At 34.4% G+C, this 17,703-nt stretch overlaps 1 protein-coding gene across 1 annotated transcript in view; it reads right to left on the reverse strand.

Annotated features, from left to right (window-relative positions):
• VWA8 (von Willebrand factor A domain containing 8) overlaps positions 1 to 17,703 on the reverse strand; it is a 314,655-nt gene that overhangs the window by 143,521 nt on the left and 153,431 nt on the right. The window contains exons 22-24 of the mRNA XM_045566813.1: positions 8,597 to 8,672; positions 4,548 to 4,683; positions 2,028 to 2,147 (exon numbers count right to left, since the gene is read on the reverse strand). Of these exons, the coding sequence (XP_045422769.1) occupies positions 2,028 to 2,147; positions 4,548 to 4,683; positions 8,597 to 8,672 (332 nt within the window). The remainder of the gene's footprint in view (positions 1 to 2,027; positions 2,148 to 4,547; positions 4,684 to 8,596; positions 8,673 to 17,703) is intronic.

The following is a 17,703-nucleotide window of genomic DNA, read 5'->3' on the forward strand; positions in this document are numbered from 1 at the left end:
AATGGGATTTTTAAAGCATGAAACATTCTGATTTTACTAAGGAACTTGAGTGTAGGCAGGTAAAAAAGGACCAGGGCCTGAGCCCTGGGGCATTCTAACAAGGATCCAATAAAGGAGACTGAGGACTAGTGGTCATTAAGGTAGGAAAGAAACCAAGAAAGTACTTGAAGGAGTACTGGAAGTCAAGTGCAAGAAAACGTATCAAGGAGAAGACCGTGACCAATTGGACCAACTGTATCAAATACTGCTGATAGATTAAGTAAGACGCAGATTATGAATTGACCACTGGATTTAGCAATGGAAAAATCATGGACAACCTAGACAAGAACTGTTTCTGTGGAGTGCTGGGAGGAAACAGCTGATTAGAATGGATTTAAGAGAGAGTGGTGAAGAAATGGAGATAGCAAGTATAACCAACTCTTGAGTATGAACAACTGTTGTGAAGAGTTTTGCTACAAAGAACAGAAAAATTTAGCAGTGGTTAGCAAAAAAGGTACAATTAAGAGTGTTTTATGTGGTTTGTCTTTTTTTTTTTAAGACAAAGGAAATAGCAGCTTGATTGTATGCTGATTGGAATAAGCTAAAAGAGAAGAAAATTGCTGATATAAGAGAGGGAGGGCAAAATTGCTACAGTAACATCCTTGAGAAAGTGGGAACTGGTGCTTAACTGGAGAGAAGGGCTGTAGCTGGGAGTGTGAACGGTTTGCCTGTAACATGTGGGAAAGCAGAGCGATGCAGGTGGAAGACTTGGTGGTGGGAGTCTGTGGACATTCATTTATAATTGCTTCCATTTTTCTCAGTGCAGTAGGAAGCTAGGAAAAAATAACAGAAGTCTGTAAGAAGAGTCAGTAAACTGGACCCTAGTTAGTGATGGGAAGGGATTGCGACTGGTAGAGAAGTTTTGTGCTTGTTCTAACCACATTCAGCTGCACATGTGTAGGCTCAATGTAGTCACAGAGTTGGCAGTAACCACGGCTGAGTGGTTCCAAATGCATAAGACAAGGTGAGGGAGGGACAGGAAAGCTGAAGACATATGCAAGAGAGTAATAAATGTGACTGATTTTGAATCAAAGGCAGGTAAGAAAAAAAAACCTGAATAAGGGAGAAGAAAATATATCAAGGGGGAGGTAAGTGAAAAGGTGGTAGCATCAATGGATTGGAGCTTCCAATAGGTTTGAAGGATGGTTGGGTTTAAGATACTAGAGAGGGTAGCTTGAAAGACTGGAGGTGGTAGGTACATGGATGAGATGAAAATCTCAAGGACATATGAGAACAGAATCATGAAACTGAGATTTAGAGTAAGAGTTTCTGGTACTGAAACCAGGCTATGTCCATAGGAGTGAGGGGTTGAGGTATGGTGCAGGATAAGGCCACTGAAATAAAAACATCCAAGGAGCTGAGAGGCTAGAGAGTTCGAAGAGTCACATGTGTGTACACTGCAACCATTCCAAGAGGACGAGCAGGGTTAGAGAAAATGACAGTGAACAAAGAGCTAAAAATCACCAAGAAGTGACAAGGAATAACTAGGGGTAGATGACAGCATAAGAAACAATTACAGCTTTAGTTTGGTGTGCTCATATTACTATAGTAATACATGAATTGTTAATAACTTTTAAAGTAATATCTGTACACAGTAAAAATTGTAAAGATAGTACAAATGAATATATTATACCTCCATCCCTGACCTCCATCGCAAACAATCACTTTTACCAGTTTCTTGTGTACTCTTCTGGAGAAATTCTATGCATGTACAAGCACGTACATGTACACATATCCCTCCAGGAAAAGGCCCTGGATCAGACAGACTTAGACATGAAGCCCAGCTCCACCACTCACTAGCTAAATGACCACCAAAAAATCTCTCTGAATATCAGATATTCTCCTTCTCTAAAATGGGGATAAATACTCTCCCAAGGTGATTATGATGGTGGAAACAGCACTTGGTAAGCATTCAGTGATAGCCATCACAGCATTGTTACTAATATTATTATTCCTGCTATCGTTGTTATTCTTGTCATTATTCTTACCTAAGGTACCGAAGAAATCATTGCCCAGGAAAGGAAATCCAGGTCTGTTGGCCAGAACAATCATCCTAAAATCAGGATGAATCACTACAACATTTTCTCTTCCATTCACATTAGCAGAATCTGAAAAACAAAATTTCTATTTATTTTTTATTGACATTTAATAAAATATCAAGTTACAGCCTTTAAAGTAACATAAGCAGTCATACTGTTCAATTAGAAAAAGCTTTAAGATATGTGGTGGTGATAACTTGGTTGCAGGAAAAAAAAATTCTTTCCTAAGAAAGTTTGTTCAAAAACAGATTGATAAAACATCTACTAAACTGTGTAAGAACTTGTACTTTTATGTAAATTCAATGTACATCTTAGAAGGAAATGTGTCCAAATGCTGTCCTACAATATTTAAAGCTGGTTTGAGATGCTATTATTCCTTCAAAAAATAAAAAAGATAAACATCTATAACAAGGGATAACCCAAGCATCCTTAGTTTTTATCAGATCAGTAGCTGCATCCATCTGCATGCAGCCATTATGCAGCTAAGGTGCTATTTCTGTTTAGATCATGCACCCTGCAACCTAAATATATAGAATCAAGGTCTTGAAAACCTATCAACTCATCAGTGCAGTGTTGCTTTTTTCCAATCAGGGGATTCAACCATAGTTCTTAAAATAAGTGATCTCAAGTTGACTCGGGCTTTCTTTGTGCAAATGTTTAAGGCATTAAAAGAACTGAATATTACAGTTTACCGGCTGGTGTACATTTCAGATGGAACTCAAGTCCAGCCAGTAATTTGGGAGAGTAAGTTTTATTATGGTTATTTTAAGAAGAACCACTTGCTATCTGGATTTATTATATTTATATAATTTTTTATTTTTTTAAATTTTTTTTTAAAGGCTGGTTAAGTGAAGCAGTGGGAGTGGAGAAGGAACAAAGGAATCTGTAACTGGTTGTAAACACCACTGCACTCGAACCAACTTGGATTTATTATATTTAAACTTCAGGCTTAGGTTGCCCATCCTCAAAACAAGATAGTTGTGAAGTACCTGCAGTTTTATTTGAGATCAGTTTGTGAGAACCTACACTCATAATTTTTTATGATACCAAAATGTAATCCTTTAGTGTATCACATATTTATGTGCTAATACAACCAATAGTTTTAACATTTGATCCTCACTAATTTTAGTAGTGGTAAATAACAAGGGTATGTGGCCGCAGGCAAAATTTAATTAGTTAATTGAAACAAAATGATAATAAAAAATGAAAATTTAAAAAAGCAAAGAAATTGAAAAACAGCCCTACAAGCGATGATTTATGAAACTATGTTCATAAAAGCTTCAAGTGCTCTTTTTTAAAATGTCATCCACAATCACACTTGAGTTTAAAAATTATGATGGCTATTCCTCAAAAACGTTATCAGAAAATATTAAAGGTTACCAGGAGATAATTACTCCTTAACTACAATTTTGTTTTGGCAATTCTTTCTTCCTTTCAATTTCACTGTCCTCATAATGCCTCTAAAAAGGACACATAGAATTCTACTTCTGAGAGTCTGAACAACCCCCTTTTAACAGAAAGTACTCAGGCTCGCTGAAATTCTCCTTCTCTCATAAATTCATTGTGAAACTCAAATATTAAAATATTTTTGTTAGTGCTCAGTTTAGGCTCAGAAATGGCAATTTTGCAATGATAACATCCAACAAAAACATCTCTGTGGTGATATACTTGTACCTTTTTAATGGGGTCTTCCTTATGTGCTCTTTTCAAATATTAAAGATGTTAGTTATTAGTCTCAACTTCTTTGGTTACCTTGCTATTGGCTGTATATTTTCAACAGCTAGTTATAGATTTTTCAAGTCTTTTCAGGACACAAAAATTTGAAATTAGAAATTAGCAGATGTTCTCCTACTGCATTAGACAAACTTAATTTTTTCTTGTAGGCTAAATACATTGATGAGATTCTTGTCTTCATTTTTTCCTAACAACAACAAAAAGGGTCTGTGGTCAAGCAAAGGGAAAGAAGGCAATCCAAAACAGAGGATAACTTCTTCCTGAGGTAGAGATGTGTGTAATATACACACACACACATATATAAGTATATATATAAAATAAAATGTCCAGCGTTTTTTTAATTGTACTGAGCTAATAAGTTTTCATATTTTGAATAACAGAAACATGACAAGAGTTTTTAAAAATTCCAGATAACAATGAAAAAAAAATAAATCACACACAAATAATTGAGAGGTGAGTGTAAGGATTCTATGTTAGAATTCTTGAAGTAGAAAAATATGAAGCCAATTTGTCCTAATACTACTATTAAAATTTTCAAAGCTGCTCTCTGGCTATAAAACTGACAAAGCTAGATTCGGCTGTATTAATTTTTATGAATGACTGGCAATATAGACAATTTAAGTTATATTGAAATTATGCTTATTGCCTATAGAGAAGTAGCAAGCTAAGTTTGTGACTTGATAACAAATGTAAAAACTGCACATATTAAAGGAAAATCACTATTTTTGTACTCACTTGCAACAATGCGTCTTCCATCTGCAAGAATCATTTCTCCATTTTCTACTAGAGTTTTTAAAATACAGGTAACATTTGTTGGGGCTTTGTCTGCTTCATCTACTACCAGAACATGACCCAACTTTACTGCTTTAACCTTTTAAGACAGAAAATTTATCATAAACAATAAAATGAAAGCAACTATTATTAAAACTTCATCACTTACTCCTTTGGATTTATAACAGCTGGTTTTATTTAAGTTTTGAGTACACTATCACACACACACAAAAGTCTGTAGCAGAGCTGGAAAGAAAATTTTTGGATCTGCATCAAAAGCTTCACAGAGTTACTAAACTGCCAACTCTACAGTAATCTTTGTATTTCACTTTAGTATTATATTAGGTTATTAAGTATGAAATGTCCGATTTCCTTAAGTACTAACTGTGATAGTATCTCTGATATTTCACTTTGACACTTTTTGTTTTATCTTTATTGTGAAGATACATCTTCATTCTTTCAAATGCACAGTTTGACTTGTGATTATCTTTCAAGAATTTTTTTAGAGCAACTTTTGTAAAATCATAGATAAGTCAAAAATTAGAGTTATTTTCTAATATGAGTACTATCGTGGAAACAATGCAGCACAGACAGCTTGAAATATCAAATAAGTGTTTGGGAAGGATGTGGCTAATGAACGCACAGTATGTGGATGGTTTGAGAAGTTCTGTTCTGGTGATTTTAATCTTGAAAATGAGCCACATGGGCGACCTGAGACCAAGGTGGGTAAAGATGAGCTGAGAACTGTAGTGGAAGCAAATCCATCTCAAGCTATGTGTGAATTAGCAGAAAGGTTTTGATGTTACTGTTCCAATATTTGAAACAAAGCAGCAAGGTAAAGAAGCTGGATAGATGGGTACTATATGAAGTAAATGTACCAGAAGTGAAATCATCTTGAAGCTTGCCTTTCTTTGCTGTCATGACATAAAGGCAAACCATTTCTACACTGTATTGTTATATATGATGAAAAATGGATTGTTTTTGACAATTGCAAGTGTTTGACACAATGGTTGGAAACCAAATATTCATCCAAAAAAGCTAGTGATGTCTGCTTGGTGGTCCAATGCTGGTATTATCCACTACTGCTTCATGAAACCTGGTCAGTTGATTACAGCGGATGTCTACTGCACCAATTGGGCGAAATGATGAGGATGCTTGTGATTAAGGAGCCCAGATTGGTCAACAGAGATAGGCCAATACTCTTGCAAGACAATGCTTGAACACATGTCACACAAACAACGCTGCTCAAACTACAAAGGCTGAATGTGGAAACTCTCTGTCATCTACAGTACTCACCAGACCTTGCACCAACTGACTACCACTTTTTGCAGGCTTTGGACCATTTCTTGTAAAGAAAAATACTCAATTCTTAACAAGCTGTGAAAAATGCCTTTTGTGATTTCATTGCCCCTCACTCTCCAGGTTTATCACTGCTGGCATAAACAAGCTACCGTTAAGATGGCAAAACTGTGTCGATAGTTTAGGTGCATAATTTTTTTAAATTTATTTTTTATTTCAGCATATTATGAGGGTACAAATGCTTAGGTTACATATATTGCCCTTGCCCCACCTGAGTCAGAGCCTCAAGCGTGTCCATCCCCCAGATGGTGCGCACCGCACCCATTCGGTGTGTATATATGCATCCCCACCTCCCCCCTCCCATCTGCCTGACACCCAGTGAATGTTATTACCATATGTGCACTTAAGTGTTGATCAGTTAAAACCAATTTGATGGTGAGTACATGTGGTGCTTATTTTTCCATTCTTGGGATACTTCACTTAGTAGAATGGGTTCCAGCTCTATCCAGGGTAATACAAAAGGTGCCAGATCACCATTGTTTTTTGTGGCTGAGTAGAACTCCACGGTATACATATACCACATTTTATAAATCCACTCGTGTTGACAGGCACTTGGGTTGTTTCCACATCTTTGCAATTGTGAATTGTGCTGCTATAAACATTCCAGTGCAGATGTCTTTTTTATAGAATGTCTTTTGTTCTTTTGGGTAGATGCCCAGTAATGGGATTTCTTGATCAAATGGTAGTTCTACTTGTAGCTCTTTGAGGTATCTCCATATTGCTTTCCACAGAGGTTGTACTAGTTTGCAGTCCCACCAGCAGTGTATGAGTGTTCCTATCTCTCTGTATCCACTCCAACATTTATTGTTTTGGGACTTTTTGATAAAGGCCATTCTCACTGGAGATAAGCAATATCTCATTGTGGTTTTGATTTGCATTTCCCTGATGATTAGAGATGTTAAGAATTTTTTCATATGTTTGTTAGTTAGGTGCATACTTTGATTAATTGTACTGCTTCTTGTTTGAGATATAATAAACTTTTGATTGGAAATTGGATATTTCATATTTAAAGACCTAATATTAGAATTATTCCTAAGGTAGTGACACTCAACAATGTTTCACACCCCAGAGTAGGGGAGATTTACAACTAGTATAACAAACAGAGAAATGAAAGTGCCATGGTGGTGAAGAGAAGTGAGACATCACAATCAATTGTGGATATTAGAATATTGCATTCATTATGGCTCATAAAGAGTGTACAGTTTTTTAATAGATCAAATAGATGGTGCTGAAGAAGCGGGTACTCAAGATAAAGAGAATGGCCAGACTCAAGAAATCCTGGAGCATATTTAGGAAAGAGTGAATACGAATAGTCTGTGTTGGCTGAAATCGAGGTTAAATGTGAGAAAAGGGACTGAAAGGGTAGATTGGGTCACTACTACTAAGGACTTGATTGCCAGACCAAGAAATATGTACTTTGCCTTATTAAATAATGGGATGCAATTTAATATTGATGAGTTCAGACATGACAGAAATGCAGCTTGGAGCTACACTTTAGGATATTTAATCTGGCAGCAATACACAGAGTAGACTAAAAGGGGATTACTACAATAATTGGCTAAGAAGTGGTTTGAGAATCTCAGTATTGGGGAGACATGAAAAAAATGGACATAAAAAGGATTAGATTGATCGATCTGAAGGGTTTCATAAAGGTAGAATCTATAGTCTTGGCAACTGCTTAGATGGGAAGAAGAGAAAGGAAAATAAGAGTCTTAGGTGTTAGGTGAATGGGTAGATGGTGACATCATGAAAAGAAAAATAAAAGCTAAGAAAAACTCTTAAAAACATTTTTGAGCAGTGGATAAAAGAAAATGCTCAATAAATTTAAATGTAAACCTAAAGATTTTTTTAATACTAATTAGTATCTCATAACATAAAGTGTACCATGTCATAAATTTTTCTGATTGTAAAGTTTGGCAAATCATTTTAAGAAAATACAGATTGAGAAATGGGTGTTCCTTCTACCACAATTATTTTATACCATATTCTATTAAAAAAGAACTGATAAGAATTTTTTTTTTACAGTAAAAACAACTGAATTTTAAAAAAGAAAACATGTAGCTTCTATTGCCAACCCCATCTTTGTTCAGGGAAAGTCAGGCCCAACCTAGGAGAATTCACGCAGGAGATCTTGAAGACTCCAGTCCCCAGGGTCTGCATCACAGAGATTCCCATGATGGCTTATTTGTGCCATTGCTGCAAAGGAGTTATCTGCACAGAGGGACGTGCCTGGCAGGCTGGGATTTCTTTGGGTTTTGTGTGGGAAGCTGAGCACTGGATCTTCCCAGCTGCCCAAAATACCAGGCTAATATTTTATTAGTTAGAGGTATTTTTAAAAACTTTTCTAGAAACATTACCTAATTTCAAACTCTACAAATTTGAAAACAGCAAACTTTTATTTTTTTAATTCTAGAATAGAGAAGAAATCAGTAGAGGATTTCTGTCATTCCCTAAACCTCTTACTCTGAAAAGAGAACAGCATAGGAAAACATGTAATTTTCCCAATAATTTGCATTTAAATATCTATTCCTAAAAGGACACATGAATAAGTGCTTTCTAGTTAGACTGAAATATATTAGAATCCATGAGATACTTCCCCCTCCATTCCCAAAGGCTGAAATAAATTTGAATATTCATATAATTGGATTACTAACCAAAGGCGAGTCTTCATACACAATAAGTCCATCCTTAACTGAAGGCTGAAGGGTAAGAGTTTGTACTGTGGTGTCCCTAAAGTTAAAAGAACAGATTTTATAATTAGTAAGAAAATAAACTGATGTTTGAGCATGAGTAAAAATACAACATAAGAGCACTTTTGAAAAGATTTTTGTTCATCATCCTGCTTTTCTCAAGAAAAATAAAAATAGCAAGTGAAATTCCTTTCAGCAACAGTATTTTGTAGATTTAATACAATATAAATTACAAGGGCTTGGGAGTTAATCCAGGTTTATGGATTCTCCAGGTTCTTTACTTCTCTCTCTTTTTTCTGGTAATTTCCCTTGTAACCATTTCACATCTTAAAATTATCTCCTGAGGGTGAAAAAGAGAAATTAAAAATACATATTTATATAATATTCATGTTATTTAAACATAATTTTGATGACAATCTTAGTAACTACTGGCATGCTGATACGACCATTTAAAGCAAGTTTATGAACTACATGTTCAGGCCCTATCTGCCATCATTAGGTGGCACAGCCAGACTACCTTATCCTACTCCAAGAACACCGAGGAGTTAGTTCATGGGATTTTTAACATTTCTACTGGGATTAGGGCAATCCATTTTATTTTCTTAAACACACCTTTTACTATTTACTTGACCCTTCTTTAGATCAGGATTTTCAAAACTATTAATAGTGAGGTATCCTGATGTTATGACCTTCCTTACATGATGAGATATTAAGTTCACATCACCTGTAGATATTCTTGCCCAAAATGTATGTACAGAAGCTACATGTGATAGGTAGGGTCAGACATTTTTAAGAAATCAATTTTATATCTTTACCTTCCGCATATATTCTATCTTAAAACTGAAAAATCTTATGTCTAGCTTGACTATGTCACACAGAGACTTAGAATTACTTTTAAAATGTGAGTATCACCTTTAGAAGAGTTCAAAGTTGTCTTTTCAAACCATGCTACCACTTATTCAAAGTAAAATGTGACGCTGCCAATTGTGCTGTTTTGAGTATCTACTATGTGTAAGACTCTACTTGGAAAGTGAACTTCAGACCTTGCTTGGCACTATGATATACTTGTGAAACATATACCCAAATGCCAAATTTTACTATATTCTATTAAAATTATAAAATATTTATTTTTAAAAAATAATAAATATCACATGACAATGAAAAAAGCAAATTTAAGTTATTACTCAAACCATTTTTTTGTTTTAGCAAAACAAATATAATCAACATCAGTTAACTGCTTTGAGAGGCAGCTTTGGGGTAGTAGAATGAGGACTTTGGAGTGAGATCAATCAAGATTCAAATTCTGATTCTTGCCCCTGATTAGCCATAGGATTTTGGGTAAATAGTAAAGCCCACCCAAGAGGATCACTGATAGAACTCTTGGAAAGTATCTAGCACAGTATCTGGCAAATAGCAGGAGTGTAATTACATGCCAGCTTTAGATGTTTGTTGTTATTGTTATTGCTGCTGTGACTGAAAATTCCCTGCTTGCCCTCACTTCTACTTGATCTTCAGCTTTTTAGCATAGGTGGTACTTCCTGGAAATCCCTTCCCTGACACTTTGCAGACCAGGTTAGGTATCCCTGGTTTGTGTTCTCTTTGAGACCTCTATATCCCCTATTGTAGCCCTTAACACACTACATTAACATTACATATTTTAATATCCATCTTTCTATACATACTGTCAGATCTAACAGTGTAGAACATATCTACATTGTCCCTCATTCTGTTCCTAGCATCTAGTAGATGCCTGGCTCACAGGAGGAATTTAATAAATATCTGTTGAATGAATGAAATAAACAAAAAATACTAAAAGGTAAAAAATCAACATTGTAGCTACAGTACAGTATACATTATATGGTCTTCCAAATTTATTGGATCACAGAACTGTTTTTTTAAACAGAGAATCTGAAACCCACTCTAGTTAATGTTGGATTAGATTAAGGCCAATTCTCTTAGAGGTAAGGAATAGTCCTTATTCCCCTATAAGACTGTATTAGAAAGTACAGTCATGTTGAGAATGTATACTTGGGGTTGAACAGTCAAGGTATTGAGGAGCTAATGGTTTATGTCCATAATGGACTCCAAATGAATTGAATTTAGACTTATCATTGTAGGGTAACTTCTATAGCATAGTCTTCATTTACCAGGTCTTGAACAGGCATGCTGGCAATATACTTAGTGACATTTACAATTTCTAGACTACCTGCCTTATTTGCACCTAGCTTGAAAGGCTTCTTTAACTTGACCAAGTGGTGATTGGTTTCTTTCATTAATTGTTGGGAGTTCTGGCGCATTGCCCTTCCTGATCCCTATCCAAGCTCCCACCACCACAATCCTGGCTCTTCTGGGCCTGGTAGCTGTCCCCATAGTCTATTGTTTCCTACGGCCCTAGCACTACACTATACAAAGAATCCAATATTATTTGTTTATCTTTGCTAAAAGTTCAATTAAATTGTGTCTAAAAATAAAGCCCTGGGGGATGATAAGAAAAGTGAAAACACATTGTGACAGTTTATTGATGTTTATTAACTGTTAGTATGAATAAAATATTTCTTATGTAACATAACGATAGTGATTTTTTGTACTTATGGGTCTTCTAAATTTATTGTAGGACATTGTTTTTTTTTGCTAACAAATTAATTTTTAGAGTTTTAAAGAAATCAAGAACAAAGTTTAATTAATCTGACTTATATTCACTGTTAATATTCTAGCAATAGAGAAGGGGGTTTGTGAACAAGGGGAAAAGATGAGTTTACATAGATTTTTATAGTAATATAATGAATTTCTCACCTCAGCTCTCACATATTTAATGGGCAACAACATGACACCTACCAGCACCAAAAAGGAAAAAGGAATTCTCGCATCATTGTCAGTAGAAAGGAAATTCAGTTGTTATCTTAATAATTATCATGCTTCATAGCAGATTAAGAACAGTAAATTCAAGATGAATTCTATTCTTCAAAAGAAAATGAAATTGCTCTATAACATTTGAATTCTGATAGCATACAACTCGTCAAATCAGAGTTATCAAAAGACTTTTGTGCTAGAAATAAAAACCATAGGTTTGAGGGAATAAGCACAAATCAGATGATTTCCAAAAGAGACTAAAATGAGGATAAATGCAAATGGGAAACACAGCTTTCAGTAGAGTAGTTTGTGAGAAAGAGAAGTTCATAGGATAAGAGTGGTTTTGTTCTGTTCTTCACATTGATCCTTTCGTCTAGTACATCAAAGAAGACTAATAAAATATGTAAAATAATATTGAGCTTAAAAAATTGGTTGGCTTACATTTTGGTAAGTTACCCTGATTATGTAAGAGTAGAAAACAATTGACTATTCTGTGCATAGTACTTAGTATAATAAGAAAAAAGCTTGATTTCCAAGATATCCTATAAATATAAACTTCAACCTAGTTTAGTACAGGATAAGGTGACTACTGTTGTTGCAAGTAGCACATGACAATATAATTGTTTCTTTTTCAGGAGTATTTGATTAAAATACTCTGCATTTATGAACATCTTGGATCAAAAGATATTAATTATCCACACAAATAAGCAATGACCCTATAAGAATATTTTATTTGCTACAATTTCAACTCTATTATGACTTGTTCCTTTCAAAAACAGCTATGAAATATAAGCTAATAAAAGTTTAGTGTCAACAATTTCAACAATACTAGGGAGAAGAAAAGTTAAAACACATCTTAGTTACATTTTCTTAGCAAAAGATTTAATAAAGAAATGACTTTCCAGTATATAACATTCACCAGTAATGCTTGATGAATTACAATGTTCAGATAATTGTTGACATTTATGTTATCCAAATTGTTCTCACTTTTTACTATCTTACAATCTATAGTTGTCTATCAATTAAAGCCTATGTAAATAAAGGAGATACTCAAAGAAATAATTGTGCTAAATTCTATTCTTTTTTAATTTTGTCATTTTAAAGTTTTAAAAAAATTTTTTTTGTAGAGATAGGGTCTCAATATGTTGCCCAGGCTGGTCTTGAACTCCTGGCCTCAAGCAATCCTCCTGCCTTGGCCTCCCAAAGTGATTACAAGAGTGAGTCACCGTGCCTGGCCTTAAAAGCTTTTTTAAAAATTGGAGTTATTAATGTTTCATGGTAACTTAAAATGATTCCAGATGCAATAAAAACAATTAAATTGTGTAAAGACCAGGTTTTTGTCAAAATAAGGAAAGAAAATTGGCCTCTAGAGTACAATCTGTTCTGAAATGTTGTTTGTAAAGGTACATTAAGCTACTATCTTCTAATTTATTGAGGAACAAAAGATCCAAAATAGTGATGTTTACTTTGAGGATGATATTTTCATGAGTTGTATTTTAATTGATTTATGGTTAGCTTTCTTTTAGAAAAACAGTAATAGTTAAACATAAGAGTGAAGGAAGAAAAAAGATATTCAAGAGTTTCAAACAGCTGACGAAAAAATCTTCTCTAACTTTATACTTCATTAAAATAAAAATGGCTATAAGAATAGTCCACTCAATAATAAGAGCCAGACATGAGAAAGGAAAGACAAAGGAGGCACTGAACAAATATCTGTTCAGCATTTTAAAGAGTGGGCTGATTATGAAATTAGAATTAAATGGTAATTTTTACCAATAAAATATAAATCTAACATCACTGATTCAGTAGTAAATGCTGTCAAAAGACATTTTTTAAGTGAAGAAGAATTCATAGCATCATTAAGAATATCATTTTCACAAGGCTGATTTTAAAATAAGTAATAAAATAAAGGTAAAGAGCACTAATAATAATTACCATTAATAAAACAGAGAGTAGTACTTAGACATAGGCAATGCAAACAAGTTTAAGTATCTGTGTTTACAAATCATCTGGACTCTGCTGAATAGCAGCACACCACCCCCCTACTTCTACCTACAAAAGACAAGTTTATTTTGCCATATTGGGAAAGAAATTTCCTCAGCCCCAAAAACAGAAATAGTCACTGTTAAAAGCAGTAGCACCATCCAATAATAATAAAAAAAAGACACAAAATAAGCTATGATTACTGCAGTGTTAAAAGCCAGCATCAGACTAAAGTGGTGTCCTCCCAGTTTGATCAATCACTTAACCTCTTGAAGTCCAAGGTTACTCATCTCTACAGAGGGAATTAATGTAGAACATATGACGGAATATAACAGAGTAAAAAGAAGGAAGACAAAAGGAGAGTGAGCAAGAGAGAGTATTATTATATAGCGCTTCAAATGTTTTGAATGCTTTGAGGGAAAAGTCCTTTTATTAAGATAAGCAAAATATTATTCCTGCCAAAGTGACTGAAAAGATTCCAGCACTTAAAATAGTTGCTTTGGAGAACAAATAGTTTATTTAGTAGTCAATCACTCATCACTAATACACCCAGATGCAAAAATCCTAACAAACTAAGGAAGACATTAGGGGATAATATTTATAGAAGGAAGTATACTGTGATGCAACACTTTGCTCTTCAGAGGTATGTTCTTGATGGGAACAGCTGGTAGAAAACAACCACAGCAAAACAGTTACCTGATGGAAACTAAATATTTCCAAATACGCTTAGTTCGCAAAATCTACTTACCTCTACCATGTTGCCTAGTACTACCTTAATATTTAAAAAGAAATTCTTCCAAAAATCAAAGCCATGTTGATAATCAAGTCTTGTAACAAACTCTGAAAATTCTGTAAGTTGTCCAGTCTTTAGAAATAAAAACAAATCTACTAAAATGGTATATAGAAAATTGGATCTTTTATCTTTACTCTGAAAACTAGCTTTCCAGCTTGGTAAATTTTAGGGCCACAAAATGACCTAACTTTTTTGTAGAAACTTTGTTTTCCCTTTTCCATATGAAAAGGGAAAACAATGTACAATCCCTTATTTGAATAGAAAAATGTATTTTCTAATAAGTATTTAAAAAGGAATAGAAAAAATTAATGAAGATAAAAATACAAAGTTGAATGAGTGTACAAAGATAAATACAGAGATGCAAGCAGGGGGTGAGGATTATGAATATTGTGTCCACTGGATAAATCTTTATCAGAAAATATAGTATATAAGTAATTTATATTTTTAAAAAGACTTTACCAATCGAGTAACAACATAAAAGTGCAATAAAGAGTAAAAATTAGTAAATGAACACTTTTTCATATTAGAACTTTTCATGATCTTTTATTCAAGAAATATTTATTGAACATCTACTAACGGGTACTGCTTTACACTTAATCTTAGCCAAAAGGCTGAGAAGCGACAATGGGTACTGCTTTAGATATTGCTGAAGTATCACTGAACAAAACATGTAAAAATTCCTTCCCTTGATGACATAAAACTCATATTATATTTAAAGGAACTCATCTTACCATGCCAATAATATACCACCCTTAGTACAGTATGAACTTGATTTTGCAGAGATTAAATACCAAAAGATATTTTATCATAGGCAATTCAAAGAAATAAAGTTAAAATAAATATTTTTAATCACCAAGATAAATGATAAACTAATCTGCTGTTGTTTATCAGGAGAAGCATGTTCTCCATGAAGTTAGTTAGGCATGCCTCTTTTGGTTAATAACTCAAAATGCCTTTTCATGTAATACACATTAAGACTTACTTTATAAGTTGCTTTTTGTACATAGCATAATATTATTTGATCTACTATAATTCATGAATTATTTTATTTTAATTTCTGGTTTTTCATCAACTGGAAAAAATTTCCAATGCTCTGGTTTTAAGTTTACCAGATTTTAATCACACAAGTCAAATAGAAAATAGTATGTAAATAAGTACTATATTTAAAAAACTCTTACCTTAAAAGAAATCTGTGTTTGAGTTTTCTATAATTTACCTATTTTATTAGGTTTTTTTGATACATTTTCTTAAAGGAAGATACAACTGTATCACAAGAAAAACAATATATTTTGCTTTTAGCAGCAAAAGTTAGAGTTCATTTCAGCCTCAGCCTATCTCCCAGTATCATTTTCATGGCACAGGAGAAGAAACAGATACCTCTGAGGAATCAGAGGGCAGATGACTGAAGCAACCCTCTGAGCATATTTCCTTGTCATCTTATGTTTTATCTTAAAATTTGATGTAAATTTTGAATGCTATTCCCAGTTTGTTTCAATACAAAAACAGTCACCATTAGGAAAATAGCAGCAAGGAGCTATTGTCCTGAGCCAACACTTTCAGGAAACTGAGTTGAACTGAAGACAGCTGATGCTGTTGTTCTGGTATCTATCACATTATTTCTTGAACCCCAAATTAAATAAATGAGTAGCTATAAATGGCAATCATTTTTTCACTGCTTTATGAACTATGTCAGGGTAATTACTGTGGAGAGCCTCCAGTATGATGCCAAAAAGGCAGTATGTGCTGCATTTTTTGACTTCTGCTGGTAGGCATTTCAACAACAGCACCTTTTAAAGACATCACATAGCTTATGCCATCTTGGGACTGAAGAGTTCTCTCATCTCCTGGGCAATCTCTTCTACTTTTTCAAGATAACAAGGAGGATGTGGTTCAATTGTCCTATTTTCTCATTTGAGGTTAGGTATTATTGCTATTTATTTAAGGTTAGTCAGAACATCTCCAAAACCACACCAAAAAGAAAAAAGTATATAGATGAAAGGTAAAAAGAAAAAAAAAAAGGAAAGAAAAGGCATATTTTAAGAGGCTGCTGTTTAGTGCTAAATCAAATACCAACCTTCTCAGTGAGGCCTTGCCTGACCACCCTATTTCAAACCATACCTCCTGCTCTGGACCCCCTTTCCCTGGTTTATTTTCCCCCGTAACACTTATCACTAGCTGACATACTACATATTTAAATGATCTCATTCTCCCTCTCTTTCAACAGCAACTATAGTAGAAACACGAAGCCTGGGCTTTTGTTCACTGAGGTATCACTCACATTTAGAAAAGTAACTAGCAAACAGCAGATATTCTGCAATGCTTGTTGAAATGAATGCATTTCAGCTTCATTCACATACGGTAAGGTCATATTGAGTTACTGAAGTATCATGTTTCTTTCTGCGCACCTTTTCTCTTCTCTGGAAAGTTTTCTTTTCTTTTCTTCCCCCTTTCCCTGACAAATTGTTAAGGCCCATTCCTTAAACAGTCAGTTCAAATGTCACCTCCTCTTAGAAGAATTCCTATTTCTATATCCTCCCAACTGAACTAATTGTTCATACAAAGTACTTTACACTTAAGAAACTCGTTAGTTGCTCACATGACTACCTCCCTCACAAGGTATATCATCTACGGACAAGGATATAACATCTTTTTGTATATACCTAGTGTCTGTCATTATGCCTCATACCTCAGGGGCATGTAAATAAATGTTTGCTCAAAGAATGAATGAATGCATGAGTGTATTAAACAAACATTACATACTTCCAAAGTATAAAACAGATTATTAGGCATAAAGGGTTATAAAATGAATAATTCAGAGAGACTCTGCTCTCAGAAAGCTCACATGACAGACAGGGAGACATATACAAGATGATGAAATATAATTCACATCAGAAGGTGATAAGGGCTATAACGGAAATCAAAACAAAGTTCAGTGGGGACTCAGAGGAGAAGGTAATTAATCCTGATGGGAAGAGAACAAGGTCCTGATGATTGAATTTGATTTTAACTGGCAGGGATGGGTGCAAGTGCTTCCAGGAAGAGGAACAAACACGTAGAAGTCGGGAGATCCAAGAGAAGTTTAAGGGCACGCCTAGTTATCCAGCATGTCTAAATTGTAGTTGCATGGATGGAAGTAGAGCTAGAAAAGTCGGCTAAGTTGAGAATGTACAGAGTCTGAATTTCATTTCATGAAAAATATGAAGCCATCAAAAAACCAATCATGTATCCATTTTAGAGAGAGGACTCTCTAAGTGGACATCTCAAAGATGGATGGGAAGGAAGAGACAATGCATTTATTTAGTTGTTTAACAAATGTTTATGGAACATCTGCCATATCCCAGACATGCTGAAAGTAGGCAGTTCAAAGACATGTCCCTGCCCTCAAGGAGAGCTCACTGTCTAGTAAGGGAGACAGAGATGGAAACACGTAATTGTGATAACAAAT

This window comes from Lemur catta, chromosome 13 (assembly GCF_020740605.2).
Source record: "Lemur catta isolate mLemCat1 chromosome 13, mLemCat1.pri, whole genome shotgun sequence".
Taxonomy (NCBI): Eukaryota; Metazoa; Chordata; class Mammalia; order Primates; family Lemuridae; genus Lemur; species Lemur catta.